Source organism: Echinops telfairi, unplaced genomic scaffold, assembly GCF_000313985.2.
Source record: "Echinops telfairi isolate 266 unplaced genomic scaffold, ASM31398v2 ScPeMD7_7457;HRSCAF=8495, whole genome shotgun sequence".
Lineage (NCBI taxonomy): Eukaryota > Metazoa > Chordata > Mammalia > Afrosoricida > Tenrecidae > Echinops > Echinops telfairi.
The window spans coordinates 17,438,112-17,452,397 of record NW_022111357.1 but is presented as its reverse complement, the minus strand read 5'-3'; the positions used below and the strand labels follow the sequence as shown (position 1 = coordinate 17,452,397).

General features: G+C 51.1%; 1 protein-coding gene across 1 annotated transcript; it reads right to left on the bottom strand.

Annotated features, from left to right (window-relative positions):
- Window positions 1-7,582: 7,582 nt before the first annotated feature.
- Window positions 7,583-10,379, bottom strand: IFI6 (interferon alpha inducible protein 6). The gene is made up of 5 exons (XM_004705328.2): window positions 10,317-10,379; window positions 9,663-9,761; window positions 9,190-9,258; window positions 8,959-9,111; window positions 7,583-7,778 (listed from the first exon to the last, which is right to left on the bottom strand). Exons 2-5 carry the CDS (start codon window positions 9,727-9,729, stop codon window positions 7,663-7,665), a joined length of 405 nt encoding a protein of 134 aa, XP_004705385.1. The 5' UTR covers window positions 9,730-9,761; window positions 10,317-10,379; the 3' UTR covers window positions 7,583-7,662.
- Window positions 10,380-14,286: the final 3,907 nt, after the last annotated feature.

The window sequence follows — 14,286 nt, the reverse complement described above, 5'->3', positions numbered from 1 at the left end:
CGTCCCTTATCACGTTATAACTGCTGGTGGAGCACCTGCACCTATTTCCTGATCACTTCTTCGTCCCTTCGTCGGTCCATTTACTCAGAGTTATCGGTGCCCATTTTATGTGCCCGGCAGGCATTGTGTTATCTGGGTGCTGGCCATAAATAACTACGATCCCTGCGTTTGTCCTCGGGCATCTCAGATTCGATTCGAGAGAAGTCTTGACATGGAACATCCTGGTTTCCTTATGATCGTGGCCTATTCTAGGGAGATAGCATAGGGCTGCCCGATTTCATTGGGGGACTCCGGTCTCTGAAGAAGTTATAGCTGAGCCACCACCTTAAGCAAAAAGGGTTCAAGCAAACAGCTTGGGCAAAGGTACTGAGGTTGGAAGGCACCTGGGGAACTCTGGGAAGGGAAAGGAGGCCAGTATACCTGAAAGAATTGGGGAGGGAAAGCAAAGTGAGATAAGGCCCAGGGGCTTTGGGAGAACAGATTGATTATTCAGGACCTGGAAGGGCCTAAGGGTTTCGAGCAACCACTGGCAGGGTAGCTTGATCTAATCTGTGTTTTAAGATCTTCTCGATGTTAGATAGATGAAAGGATGCAGTGTGTGCACGAGTGGACCCAGGGAAACCTGTTAGGAGGACATACAAGGCACCCTCCAAACTGAAGGGAGGGAGGGACTAGATAGATAATAGGGTCCACGTGGGTGTAAAGATGTGAGCAGATTCAGGGGGAAATAGACTCTACAGGCGATGAATGTGGGAGCAGAGGGAGGTCAAGATGAAGTTATTCATTCATTCAACATTTATCGATGGAGTCCCCTCTGGGTATCAAGCCCTGTGCTCCAGAGGCAGACAGGCTTGCTTAAGAACGGTAAGCATTCAAAAGGTTGGCACCTTGAATCCACGCAGAGAGTCCTCAGAAGAAAGGACTGGCAATTGGCTCCCCAAGGTCATTGCCTTGAAAGCTCGATAGAGCACAGTTCTAGTCTGTAGCACACAGGGTTTGCCCTAAGTGAGAATTGAGTAGCTGGCATGTGGCTCTGTGTGTGTGTGTATGTGTGCTCGCGCCGTGCACACATGCACCTTAATTTCTCCCTGTAACAAGAGGATCCCATTATCACCCAACTTTCATTATCCAGCTTGCGCATGCATACAAGACAGCATACATGCATACAAGGCATATAATACAAGATTGAAAATACCATGGCTTGGGTCAGGCCCACCTTAGTCTTCAAAGTAACACCTTTGCTTTTAAAAACATTCAAGAGGTCTTGTGCGGCCACTTAGTCTAGTGCAATGCCTTCCTTGATTTCTCTCTGAGGCTTTTGTTGACATACAAATCACATGTCATATTTTCAATAATTCAATCATATTGAAAAGCGTGGTGCAATCATTACCGCCTTTGATTTTTGATGGCTGCTTTCCTGGGTGTTGGTGGTGGACTCGGGTAATATGCAGTTCTTGACAACTTCAATCTTTTCTCTGTTTATGATGCTGCTGCCGACCCATCCGGTTGTGAGGACTGCATTCTTGTAGGATGGCTACCGCAGTGCATGACAGCTACTGTTGTTGTTGTTGTTGACACTGTGTGTGGGGGGGTATACAGCCATGAAAACAATAAGCAGTTCCTCTACTTTCATAGAACTTACATTTTAGTGTGTCTGTGGGGGAAATGAACAAGTAAGACAATGAAGAAATATCAGATAATCATAGGTTTTAAGCATCCACTTAACACTGGATGGTGTACGATGGCACAGTGGGCCCCAAACTAATTTCACATTAAGATTACCTGGAGATTCTTGGTTGGTTTGTTTTGTGCTGAATTCTGAAGTCCAGGCTTATTCCAGACCAATTAAATCTCACTCTCTAAGGGTAAGACCCAGCCACTGGGATTGTATACAGGTAGGCAAAATCCATAGTGCAGACTGGTTTGGGAACCACCGTAGAGAGAGAAACAAAGAAGCTTCTTTAAAGTCGGTGGTCGGGGAGGACTTCTTGGAGGAGGTGACATTTGAGCAAAGACTGGAGAGAGAAGAAGCAGCCATCATGGAAAGTCCTGTGGGCAGGTGTCTGGCATGGGTATCTACATGGTCTGGAAGTGCTCTTTCCCAAAGTGGAACAAAGTGGGGGGAAGGGCTGGTCTTGGGCTGGTGGATGCCAAGAAAGTGAGTGAATGAATGAGTGAGTGAGTGATCGTGGCAAAAGGAAGATCCTCTACCAGTTTAGTTAGAGCAGCTGGACCGCATTGTGGTCCTGTTGGTCTACAGGTGCCGGAGATGAACCTTACTGGTGCATCAAGAACTCTTGGGCACATCCTCGTGTTTGTCCAAAGCACCTGTGGCTTCACCTCCACCACCACCACCACTAATCCCATCCTACTGCCATCTGTAGCTGGGGAGCCTTCAGCAGACACACTGCCCTCCACCAAGACTCCTACATACACACACACACACACACACACACCTTGATAGAAGCAAGCAAGGACTGGCTATTGACCAGACAGTTGTGAGAAAGAGGCCCAGACAGGGACAGACACCAAGTCAGAATCACACAGCAGGACTGAAGGGCGGCGGCCTCCAAACCAAGCATGTGCTTCTCTGCTCAAGGTTGGTTTCAGAAAGCTTTCCTGCCCTGCCCTGACCTCCTGTTTCTGGCCCTAGTGGCTGGAGCTCGTCCTCCAGTGGATGTAGGGGTGGTGGTAAAGGGGGTAGGGGGAAGGCTGAGGGATGGGCACCACGCTGGACCAGCTACATGTGGATAAATAGAAACAAAGCAGGAAACATGCAGGTTAGGTTTTGTGATGATTCATCATAGCTGGACTGGTGTTTCCCTTGATACTGGCTTCAACCAATCCAGCGAATAGATCTTGAGAGAAAGAATGAAGAGGAGGCCTCCTGCGAGGCTAATCTCCACACAGCGAAGGACTCAGTGGGCCCCTGCCAACTGCTGGTGGGCACCTCTGCAGCTGCTGTTTGCCGATGGAGGTGTGGGCTGGATTAACCAGACCAAGTGTTTGGGTTTGGCGGTGAGTTACCAGGCTGAGGAGCTGGACGAGGGTACTTGGGCTTGCTTGTCGGACTAACCAATGCTCCCGTTCTTAACTGGTAGTCTGTCCCTTTACCTCCCTCTCTCTCTGTGGCTTCACAGCGTGTGGGGAGAGTGGGACACTTCCTATCTGAGCTGCCAGCTGCATGGAGACCCCAGAGGGAGGGAAAGAAAAGGCTCTTTGGGGCTCTCCATCTGGCCTTCCTGGGACCCACCCCCCAAGTCCGGAAGCCAGAGCTCCCCAAATACCCACCCCTTCCCCCAAGCCATCTGCTTAAAGGAAGTGGCTTCTCAGTTCTTCACAGGAAGCCACAAGCATCCTCTGCCTCAGCTCCCACCAGCTACTGCTGACCCAGGCCCTCCACTGGCCCCAGGTCCCTTCCAGGCTGGCCCCAGCAGTTCTTGGCTACCAGTTCATCCTCTGCGGCTTGCTCAAGAAGTGTATACGGAGTGCCCCTCTCATTCCCCTTCCATCCCTGTGGCGCAGGGCTGCGAATACAGTCGGAGATGGGAACTGATCAAAGAGGGCTTCGAATGCCAGGCCCAGGAGCTTGGCGTTTCCAAGGATGTAGGCCTGAAGATCTGAGAGGGATGGAGCCCCTCCCGAGAGTTTCTGGACCCCCTGCAGCAGAGCAGGGGCCCAGTCTAATTCGTCTCAGTCTTGGAAGCCCATCCCTACCGCCCCAGGGAGGCAGGCTGGCTGTGGATAATTGCAGTGCTACTCTTTGGAGGGAGGAGATTCCAGGGTGGGCCTTGACTGCCCCCGGGTGGACATCATTGTACATAGCATTCAGGGATGTGGGAGCCATTGCAGGGGAAAGGGAATGAGTTGACTTTCCAGGTGATGAGAATGGAGAGATCCTGAAAGAATATGGGAAATCCCTAGATAAAGGAGAGGCGCGTATTAGGGAAAACCCAACGCCAAACAAACCCACAGCCATCACGTGGACTCTGACCCTTGGTGAGCCTGCATAGGGTCTGTACAGGAGCTGACAGGCTCATCTGTCACCGTGGGAGTAGGTGGTAGGTTTGAACTGCCAACTGGGCCGTTAGCAGCCGAACGCCTAACTCACAGTGCCACCAGAGAAAGACCTCTGACTTGAACATTCAGGAATAATATTCTAAGTCTGGGTGAAAGTCCATCGCCTCCCCTTCCCCTATTCTACAGGCAAGAAAACAGGCCCAGAGATGTGGCGGAGGTACTCAAGGTTTTAGGGCAAGTCAGCCACCGTGTGACAAGATCTATTTTTGACCTCCTTTTAGGGTGTGGTGAGGAGCCAGCCTGCTGGCTGCAGTCACCCTCATTTGTGACCAAACACGGCATCTCCCAGCACCATCACTTACCTTCGTCACCAAACTTGGCACCGCAAGATGGCTTTGGGTTGTACCCCAAAATAAAATCCAGCCTCAGAGGGCCAGGATCTGACCCTCAGAGGGAATTCAGAAACTCCAAGTTTAGAACAACATGGGCCTGGCAACTGTGCAGCCCACCTCTTCCGTTTGCAGGTGGGGACACTGGGGCTCCGAGAGGGCTGCGGGGCGCTCAGACTCAGCTCTGAGTCTCTGGTTGCGTGAGCTGTGCCCCCCTCGATGCCCCCTGCTCTATCAGCAGAGGACATGGAGGGGAAGGCTGCGACGGGGGAGGTGGTTGTACGGCGTTCCTTGTCTGGGCACTGGGCCCCGAGTGAGTGGGAGCTGGGTCTCTTACTGCCCAGTGCCTGATACAGGGCACAGACTGACTCTCCCTGCCACCAAGTCGATGCTGACTCACAGCAACCCGACAGGACAGAGTCCAACTGTCCCGTGGGGTGCCGAGACTCATTCTGTGTGGGGGTGGAAAGCCACCTTTCCCCTGAAGAGCAGCTAGTGGTTTTGACCTGCTGACTGCCACCAGGGTTCCTAGGAGCCGACAAGGAGTCATCCCGCACAGGCCCAAAGAGAGGCTGGTCTTCCTGGGTCATTCATCTTGAGAATTGCTGGGGCCTCAGATCTCAAACCCTGAGGGCATAGCCACCCCTCTCTGGCCGTGATGTTCAAGGGAAAAAAATTCCAAGATGCATGCTTTTGGGCAGTCAGATGCCGTGGGGTCACTCCCGACCCCCAGCAGCCTGGGTGTGCAGAGCTGAGCTGCTCCACGGCGTGTTCAAAGCGAGACCCTTTCAACAGCAGGTGGCCAGACCTGTCTTCTGAGGCATATCTGGGTGGGTTTGAAAGACCAACCTTCTGGCTAATAGTTGAGTGCTTAACTGTTGGCACCACCCAAGGATTGTAAGGATGGCACCGAACCGGACAGTGTTTCTTTCTGTTACACAAAAGGGTGCTTTGAGTCAGAACTGACTTGACAACAATGGTGGGGGTGGGGGGGGTGTCAGCGACTCTCGAGGCACAGTGGTGAAAGCATGCAGCTGCTAAATAAATACTGATATTCAAGGCCACCAGCCCCGCCAGGGGAGGAAGATGGGGTGGTCTACTTCCATGAAGATGACAGCCAGCCATTGCTCAAAGGTAGGGGGTTGGGGTAGGCATCCTGGGGTGGCAAGGGCTCTTAGGAAAAGATTCTAAGAAAATAGGCCCAGTCTTGCCAGCCCATGATGCCTGGGGAGTGGGGAGAGGGAAGGGACAGACAGATGGGAGTGAAGGAGGCTGATCTTGGGCTCAACTCTCACATAGGAGGGAGCTTCAAAAAGTTTGTGCAAAAAGAGGGAACCGATTACATGGAACTGTATGTGACCTCCTCCCTGGGGGACAGACAACCGAAAAGTGGATGAAGGGAGACGTCGGACAGGGCAAGATATGACAAAATACCCATTTATAAACTATCAAGGGCTCATGTGGGAGGGGGGAGCGGGGAGGGAGGGGAAAAATGAGGACCTAATGTCGGGGGTTTAAATGGAGAGAAAATGTTTTGAGAAACGATGTACAAATGTGCTTTACACAATTGATGTGTGTATGGATTGGGATAACAGTTGTATGAGCCCCTAATAAAATGTTAAAAAAAAAAAGTTTGTGCAAAAAATTCCATGAACTTTTCATTCTGTTTCCCATGAACTTTTTGATGCCCCCTTATATAATAAGTACCTACTGCCTGCCAGGTATGTGTCCAGAACTGGGGCTATCTAGAAATAAACTAGATATAGTGCCACACACATATATCCCTGAGATGGTGACCTCCCAGACAGTCAGGGATGAAATAAACAGGTCCCCACGAGATGTGATGACTGAGACTCAGGCTGTCTTCAGACTGAAATCCTCGCTCACCAAAGCTGGAATCTGCTCGGGCTCGAATGGTGAGTTAGCATCATGTTGGGGGCTCAGCCCCAGCTTCTGCTCTGGGATACAAGCCACAGAGATAGAGTTTGGGGATCAGTGTCCCCCTGTGCACCTTTGCTACAAACCACTTCTCTGGGACTCTGAGGCAAGCGATTAGCTATGGCAAACCATTGACATTAGGATGAGGGATGCAAACAAGCGAATGGAACCTCATGCACACTGACACTTCACTGTAGAGGAATTTCTGGATTCTAAGAAAGGCTAGTTAGAAGTGCATGGTGTGTGTGTGGGGGGGTCTGAGCAGACCTGGGAGGGGGACCAAGCGATAGTCCTTTTGTGAGCAGTGTTTGTAGTTCAGGCAGTCATTTCCCAAGGTGCAGGGTTTCCCAGGAGGGCTAGCACTGAGGAAGCTGTGTACCCAGCAGAATCCCTCTCTCTCCGTGCTGGGTTCACCCCACCTTCAGTGTTACTGGATTTCCAGTACTGAAACTTCCAAAGCTCAAATGTCCCAGACAGGGCCGGGGTCATCCTTCCCTTCCCATCAAGGCCCAGGTGCCCTAAAGTGTCAACGGTCATCCTGTTCCCAGAGGTCTCCCTGGAAGAGACTTGCTGGTGGCCCACGCCTGTTCCGTGTGACAAAGGGGAGCTGGCTTTGTATCCCCATCTTAGAGAGATCTCTCTGGTGGCTTTTTGGATAATGGGGAGTTGGTTTCTCTATCTCTGCCTATTCAGAGAAGCAGCTGGGAGTGAGAACAAAAGGCGCTCTGCCTTCCCCAGGCACCCCAGGAAATAGAGCCTAAGGGGGCAGGGGGAGGGGCTCTTCTGGGGAGGCAGCTCAGAAAAGGGCATGTCTGGGTTGAATTTGGAAGGACAAAAGGGAGTTTCCCAGGTAACTTGGAGCCCTGAGGATGTAGTGGTTACACCTTGGGTTGCGTACCACAAGGTTAGTGGCTCAAGACCACCAGCAGCCCCCCTAGGGGCAAGGTGAGGCTTTTGACTCCTGTAAAAGGCTGCCGTCTCAGAACCCTCCCGGGCAATTCTCCTCTGTCCTCGAGGGTCACTGTGAGTTAAAACTGACTCAGTAGCTGCGAGTTTGATGTTGAGGGTGGAGGTGCAGAAGGGCATTCCAGGCAAAGAGAACAACAGGTGCTAAGCCGCAGGCAAGCTGACAATGGCGTTAGGGGAAAACGAGGGTATGGGGGAAGGGTGCCGCAGATCAGAACCAGATCTTGTTGGGTCTTCTCATAGCAAGAGGGATTCACCAAAAGACAAAGTGTTTTCTGAGAGAGATTTATTTTGTTTCCTCAGCTAGATCATTGAGGAGCGTGAAGGGGGCTGTTTCTCAGCTGTTGGGTTACTCCTCCTCCTCCTCCTGCTCCCGCTCCTCATCCCCGCTGCTGACGGCCTTATAGACTCCATAACCCAGAGAAGCACCAATGTTGCCCAGGACGGTACTGCCCCCCGTAGCCCCTGTAAAGCAAGCACAGAAGGGTCACTGGCCTCTGGAAATCCACATGTCTGGAAACCATTGGTCGGATCCTAAAAGGTCTCGAGGGGGGGAGGGGACCGCAGCCTTCAAATCTCAGTTCCTCGCTCACTTGCCATCTCAAATCAGAGCTGTGTTTCCAAGATGAAAGAGACCTACCGAATGGTTCATTCTGTGGAACGGCACTTCAGGCCTGCCACGAAAGAACACGCGGTGTTATTAAGGATGCTAATCGCAGCCACCTTGGCGGAGACCCCACCGTGTGGGTGCTGGGAAGCTCACAAACAAGCCCTGTGACGGGTCAGTGTCAGAGCCCATCTTCCAGCCAGAGTGTTCTTAGCCTGGTCCATGGCCGGCACCACCCCTCACAGCAGGGCTGTGGGCTGGTCTAAGCCTCTGCCCCCTGGCCTCCTCTGAGCGGGTTCCTGGGGTTTTGTCCAACAACTGAGAGAGGATGAACTGTTAAGAAACACAGTGTGTGTGTGTGTGTGTGGGGGGGCGCTTTTCTCTAAAACTGTGAAAACCATGGGGAAGGAAAGGAAGAGGGAGGCAGGGAGGGAGGGAAAGGAGGAGGAGGCAGAGAGGCAGGGGGAGCATTCTGTATCCATCCCCTTCGGGCTGATGGGTTTGGCTTGCTCCACCCTGCTGCTGCCACTGTGAGATGGAGCAGCTTCGTGAATGCCACACGGAGGTGACTGACTGGGCTGACACTTGGCACCAGCAGGACGCCAGGCCTTTGGGCAGGGGCGGGGCGCTTTTTCTCTATCCAGGGCCATTTGGCTCTTTATAAAATCATTCGCAGGCCAAATGATCAACTTAAAAATTAGCCTGCTACATTTGGTCAAACATTTCGTGCACTCACTCCTAATGGGATGGTTGGAACGGCTTCTCTTGGGTTGGGGGGTGGGGTGGGGGTGATGTTAGCTGGTCTTGAGCCTTTCACGGGCCTCATGTTCTCTAGCCCTGCCTTCGACGCTGTACGCACAGCTTGTGACATCACACAGACGGTTTGAATGCTGGCTCGGGTACTGCTAGTGGTGAGAACGTAAGTAAATGACCTAACCCCTCGGTGTCTCGGTGTTCCCATCTGTGCAATGGGGATAGCAAGTGGGCCCGACCGATCGGCGGAGTTAGCCAGAGAAAGGGGCCTCCCGCGCCCCTCACCGAGGCTCTGGAGCACGGCCACCACGCCCCCGGCAGGCACGCCGCCGCCGTTCACCACCGCGGACGTGCTCATCATCCAGGAGGCCACGGAGCCCGCGACGATGCCGGTGGAGGTGAAGCCCAGCGCCACCGGCAGCCCGGCGACCAGGAGGCCTGCGGGGAGAGGAAAGTGAGCGCATGCCCGATGCGGGCCCCGGCCCCGCCCCGCCCCCACCCCACCCCCAGACCCACCTCCTCCGATCACGTAGGGCCAGGCGCCCCAGCTTCCTGTGTCACTGTCGTCTGAGTGACTTCTCTTTCCTGTGGGGAGAGCCGGCCCAGCCATGTGGAGTGGGGAGGGGGACGGGACGGGGGCGCCCTACTCTGTGCCCGCGTTAAGATCACTCTCCCAGAAGTGGGGAGGGTGGAGTGCAGAGGGGGAGCCACTTTCCTATTGGAGCGTCTCAAATAATGGAAAGACCCCACACACACACACACCCCAAAGCATAGGTGGCAATGAAAATGCTTCGGAAGAATGGAAAAATGGGCCGAGTAGGACGCTGGTTACAGCAACCATGTGCGGTCTACCTTAACGGCTTCCGAGTTCCGAGGCACACCAAAGCCTCCCTCCCTTTAACTCTACCCCCTTATCGCTCCCCCCACCTCTCCCACCCCCTGTCTCCCTGTGAGTCCGCTGCCTTCCGCTCCAGTCCTGAATTCTTAACCTGCGTCGACCCCGCTGTAGGTGAAGAGCAGGTAACACAGAAGGAGCGATTCTGCTTTCTGCTGCATGGTGGTGCTGCGAGCGGGCTTTGCTGCTGGCTCTGGGGATGGGGGAGAGGGGGAGAAAGTCCTCAGACTACGGGTGGCACTGCGCCAGGGACCCCTCTTCAGAGCTCCGGGTCGTCAGAGTCCTCACAGCCCCGATGGCCTCGCCGAGCGAATGGGGGGATCTTGTGCAGGCACACGGGGCTTGCACCTGGCGAGTCCTCACAGGTGCGGCTGCTCTTGTGGCTGTTAATCGAGCGTGTATCAGTGGGTAGGTGGGAGTTTGGAAATGGTCCATCCTGTGTCCCTACCACTTCAACAAATGAACAAACCCGTGGCCATCAAGTGGACCCCGACTCAGAGCGGCCCTGTAGTTCAGAGTACATGCAAAGGGTGTCCAGGGCTGTGATCTTTAGAGAAGCTGCCTGGCACATACAAGAAATAATTACATTAAAAATAATTTACAATTATATTCGGCATCTATTATTCCATGATTAAAATTGATAATAAGTTTAGGGTGTGGGACACCAGGAGTTACCATTGTGGGTAACACCCATCCTAGTGAAGCTACTGGGTGGCCTTGGAGGTGGAGGGAAAAGAAAGAATCTTACCTGAAGCCTGTGGATGGATGGAGAAACTGCCAGTAGTCTGCGCCCAGGCTGAGGGCTGCCACTTTTATAACCCCTGGATTCCCTCCCCCACCCCCCAACCCCCAGCCCAGGCAGCTGAGTTCAGTTTCCATTTCCCAGCCACTGCAGTTTCTTTTCCTTCTGGCTCAGTGCATCTGTGCATCGGCACTGCCTAGTGGCAGAAAGGAGCAATGCACACTGGGAATTTCTAAACAGACTAGCATATTCCCGGCAGGTCCCATTAAAGGAGCATGTGAGGCCCCAGTCGGTTTAGTGAAGCCGGACCACCAGTCCCCCCTGGGGCGTGGAGGCCTGTGACCAGTCCATTTATTTCACCCTAAGACCCTCTCGTGCTTGAGCTGCATGTCAGGACTTGCACGGAGTGCTCTCCGAACATTCGTTCTCTTCAGCCCCACAGCAGCGTTGTGAAATAGTACCATTTACTATTTTTAATTACCATTTCGCAGTTCAGGAGATGAAAGCTTTGGAAATGGACCCACTCCATTCCACTGCTCCCTCGGGATGGCTGCTTCCGAGGTGTGTAGGGTCTGGAAAGAGAGGTCATTGCCCTCAAATGGGACCCCTGGCCTTAAGTAGAGGATTGATCATCCCTTTGGATGGGATGCTTGCAGAGGTATTATGGGTAAGAAATGCAACCCACATTTGGAAGGCATAGCAATTCCCTGCAGGATGACTCATTGCTCTTTCCACAGTGGAAGGGTCTGATGTACTCAACCTGCCACCTGGTAGCTGACTGCCCTCCCTAAGTAAGGCGCCCAGGAGGTGGTGCCCAAGGTAGGCTTCATCCTTGCTGTCTGGGTCACTCTTTCACCGGTCAATTGCAAAGCAGTGTGTGTCAGTGTGGTGTGTCCTCAAGTTGGTTTGGTCTCATAGGGACCCTGTAGGGTAGGGTTAGAACTCCCTAAAGCGTTTCATAGGCTGTGAATCTTTCCGAGAGCAGATCGCCAGGTCTTTTCTCCTATGAAGTGACCGGTGAGCTCAAACAGCTGACTTGTGATGAGCAGCGGAGTGCTTCACCCTTGAGCCCGCCACCCCGGGGTGGGCGGTGCTCCTTCACAAAGCAATTGAGTTGCTACGTTTGGAGGCTGGGGACACCCACAGGAGGGATGCCTCTTCTCCAGTGATTGGTCTCCAGGGAGCATGAGGTCCAGACACAAGGACCTTTGTGCTACACTCACTACTTCAGGCAGAACCATACCAGAAGGTTTCCAGGGCTGTAACCTTTTTAAAAAAAAATCATTTTATTGGGGGCTCATACAGCTCTATCACATATATCCATGCATCCATTGTGTCAAGCACATTTGTACATTTGTTGCCATCATCATTTTCAAAACATTTTCTTTCTACTTGAGTCAGGGCTGTAAATTTTTTTTAAATTAAAAGATCATTTTATTGGGGGCTCTTACAATTCTTATAACAATTCATACATCAAATGTATCAAGCATATTTGTACATATGTTGCCATCATCATTTTCTAGACATTTACTTTCTTTTCTTTTTTAAAAAATCATTTTATTAGGGGCACATACAACTCTTATCATAATCCATACATACATCAGTTGTGTAAAGCACATTTGTACATTCATTGCCCTCATCATTCTCAAAACATTTGCTCTCTACATAAGCCCCTGGCATCAGCTCCTCATTTTCTCCCCTCCCTTCCCGCTCCCTCTTCCTCATGAACCCTTGATAATTTATAAATTATTATTTTGTCATATCTTACAAGGCTGTAATCTTAATGGAAGCAGGTCACCACATTTTCCTCCTGCAGAGTGACTGGTGGATTTGAACCTCTGACCTTTAGGTTAGCAGCTGAGCACTGTGCTTCCAGGGCTCCTACTCCTGTAGGACTGGCCTTTATGTCTCTTCCACAGACCTGCTTATCTCTGAGCTTCCAGCTTTGTTCTTTCCACTCTATTGACCAACTACTCAGACATTTGCCTCTTAATAAGAATTCGCGTAGATCTGTATCTCAGCCTATTGCTTCCTCCATACAAAGGGCTGATAAAGTTTATGAGAGACTCTTGTGGTTCTGCCTGCTGAGAGAATCATCCTGTCCTGCAGGACTACCCACAACTGGAGCTATAAAATTGTGGTCCATTTGTAGCTGGTGCCAAAATATCATACTGAACTACCTATGAATTGGGTCTCCTTTATCAGTTGGTTACAGGTAGTCTTCCGTGAAGCTATAGATATAAATCAATGGAGAGGGGTAAGAGCAATAGAGTTCATTTAATTGAATTACCCCTCTGGATCCTTTTGAGCCCAGGTCTGAATGTAGCACCTCCATCCTAGATTGGATTGCTACAATGCTTGTCTGCTAACACCCAGTTCAAGAAAATGTCTAGATGCTTAGCCACTCCTGGGGCCCAGTAACACATCAGTACCTTTCCTTTCAAACGAACCATGGCCTTACTGTAAAATCCTAAGGATTCTCACTGCAGCTCTTTCATTTCAGCCTTCAGAGACTTCCTACAACATCCTAACCTTCACAGATACCTCCAGCAACATTTCACCTGCTGTCTCATTTAATGCAGTGGCAGCATACTTTGTTTTGTGGCCTAAACCTTCTGTATAGCCATCTCTTGCTCTGGACCCTACTCACAACTGGAATCCCTCCAACCCACCCAGTAAAGGATCGATGACATTTGTAAGTGTGTATAATCAAAATCCAAAGAGGTCCACCAAGTACTGTGTCTCTTTCTAAGTGATAGGCTACATGAGATGCTATCTTAGGCTGAGTTCTCTAGAGAAACAAAACGGTGAAGCTTATAGATACAAGGAAATGGCTTACACACTTGTAGAGGTTTATATCAAGGAAATGGCCCACACAGTTGTACAGGTAGGCAAGTTCTAAGCCCATGGTTCAGGTGTCAGATGAAGGCTTCTCCTGACTCATGTAGCTGCAGGGGCTGATGAACCCAAGATTGGCAGGTCAGACAGGGTTCTGGCTGCAGAAGTGAATGAATCAAAAGGTCCACGGGTAAGATGGCAGGTTAATGATGACTCCCAAGATCAGCAGCAATATGACAGGTTGATGGCTTAAACTCCAAAGAACTAGCGGTCAGCTGATGAGCCAGATGCAGGATCCAGACCCAGGAAAAAGCAAACAAGCTTTTCCATGGCATCCACATATATTGGAAGCCAGCCACACCCCTGAGGAAATTTTTTCAGTGGATTGGCTGCTCCTAGCCGATCTCATCATGAAGATTATGACATTGTATTAGATCACATGATGAGGCATTACCATATCTTAATTGTCAAGCCACTGAGAATCCTGGCCCAGCCAAGGTGATGCAAAACCTTAACTATCAAGGTGAAATGATTAGTCTTGTCATGCTCCAAATCACTCACTCCTAACAATGTTACCAAGGAGGCAGGCCCCTGTATCTGCATGCTATTTGTCTCTCACTCTCTGACAAACAGCACTGTCGCTGTCATTTCTTACGCATAGTGATTCTATATGACAGAATAGAATTGCCCCGTCGTAGTGCCGATTTTCTGGTCTTTTCTCTTGTGGAGGTACTGGGTTTGTTTTAACCATCAACCTTGTGGTGAGTAGCTGAGCACTTAATCTTTGCGCTCCCAGGTCTCCTTTACACTTCCTGTTCGTGTCCAATTGAAATGATGTCATCAATATGCATATCAGCATAATGTTCATGGGAACGTCAAGGCAATCGTCCTTGACGACCACAGTATAAAGTAAAACAGAACGCTAGAATGTTAACAAAACGCGAAGGTGCTAAAAGCAAACTGCCTTCATCATCTTTTCTGGTGAGTATCGAAAAGAATGCATCCATCAGGACAATTGCCAGATAGCAAGTGCTCACCTGCCCCTGGAAAGATGCCACACACAGCCAGCAGTTAAGTGTGGTTCCGGCTATCAACTGGTTAATTTTACAACAGTGTATCCACCATGCTCCATCTGTTC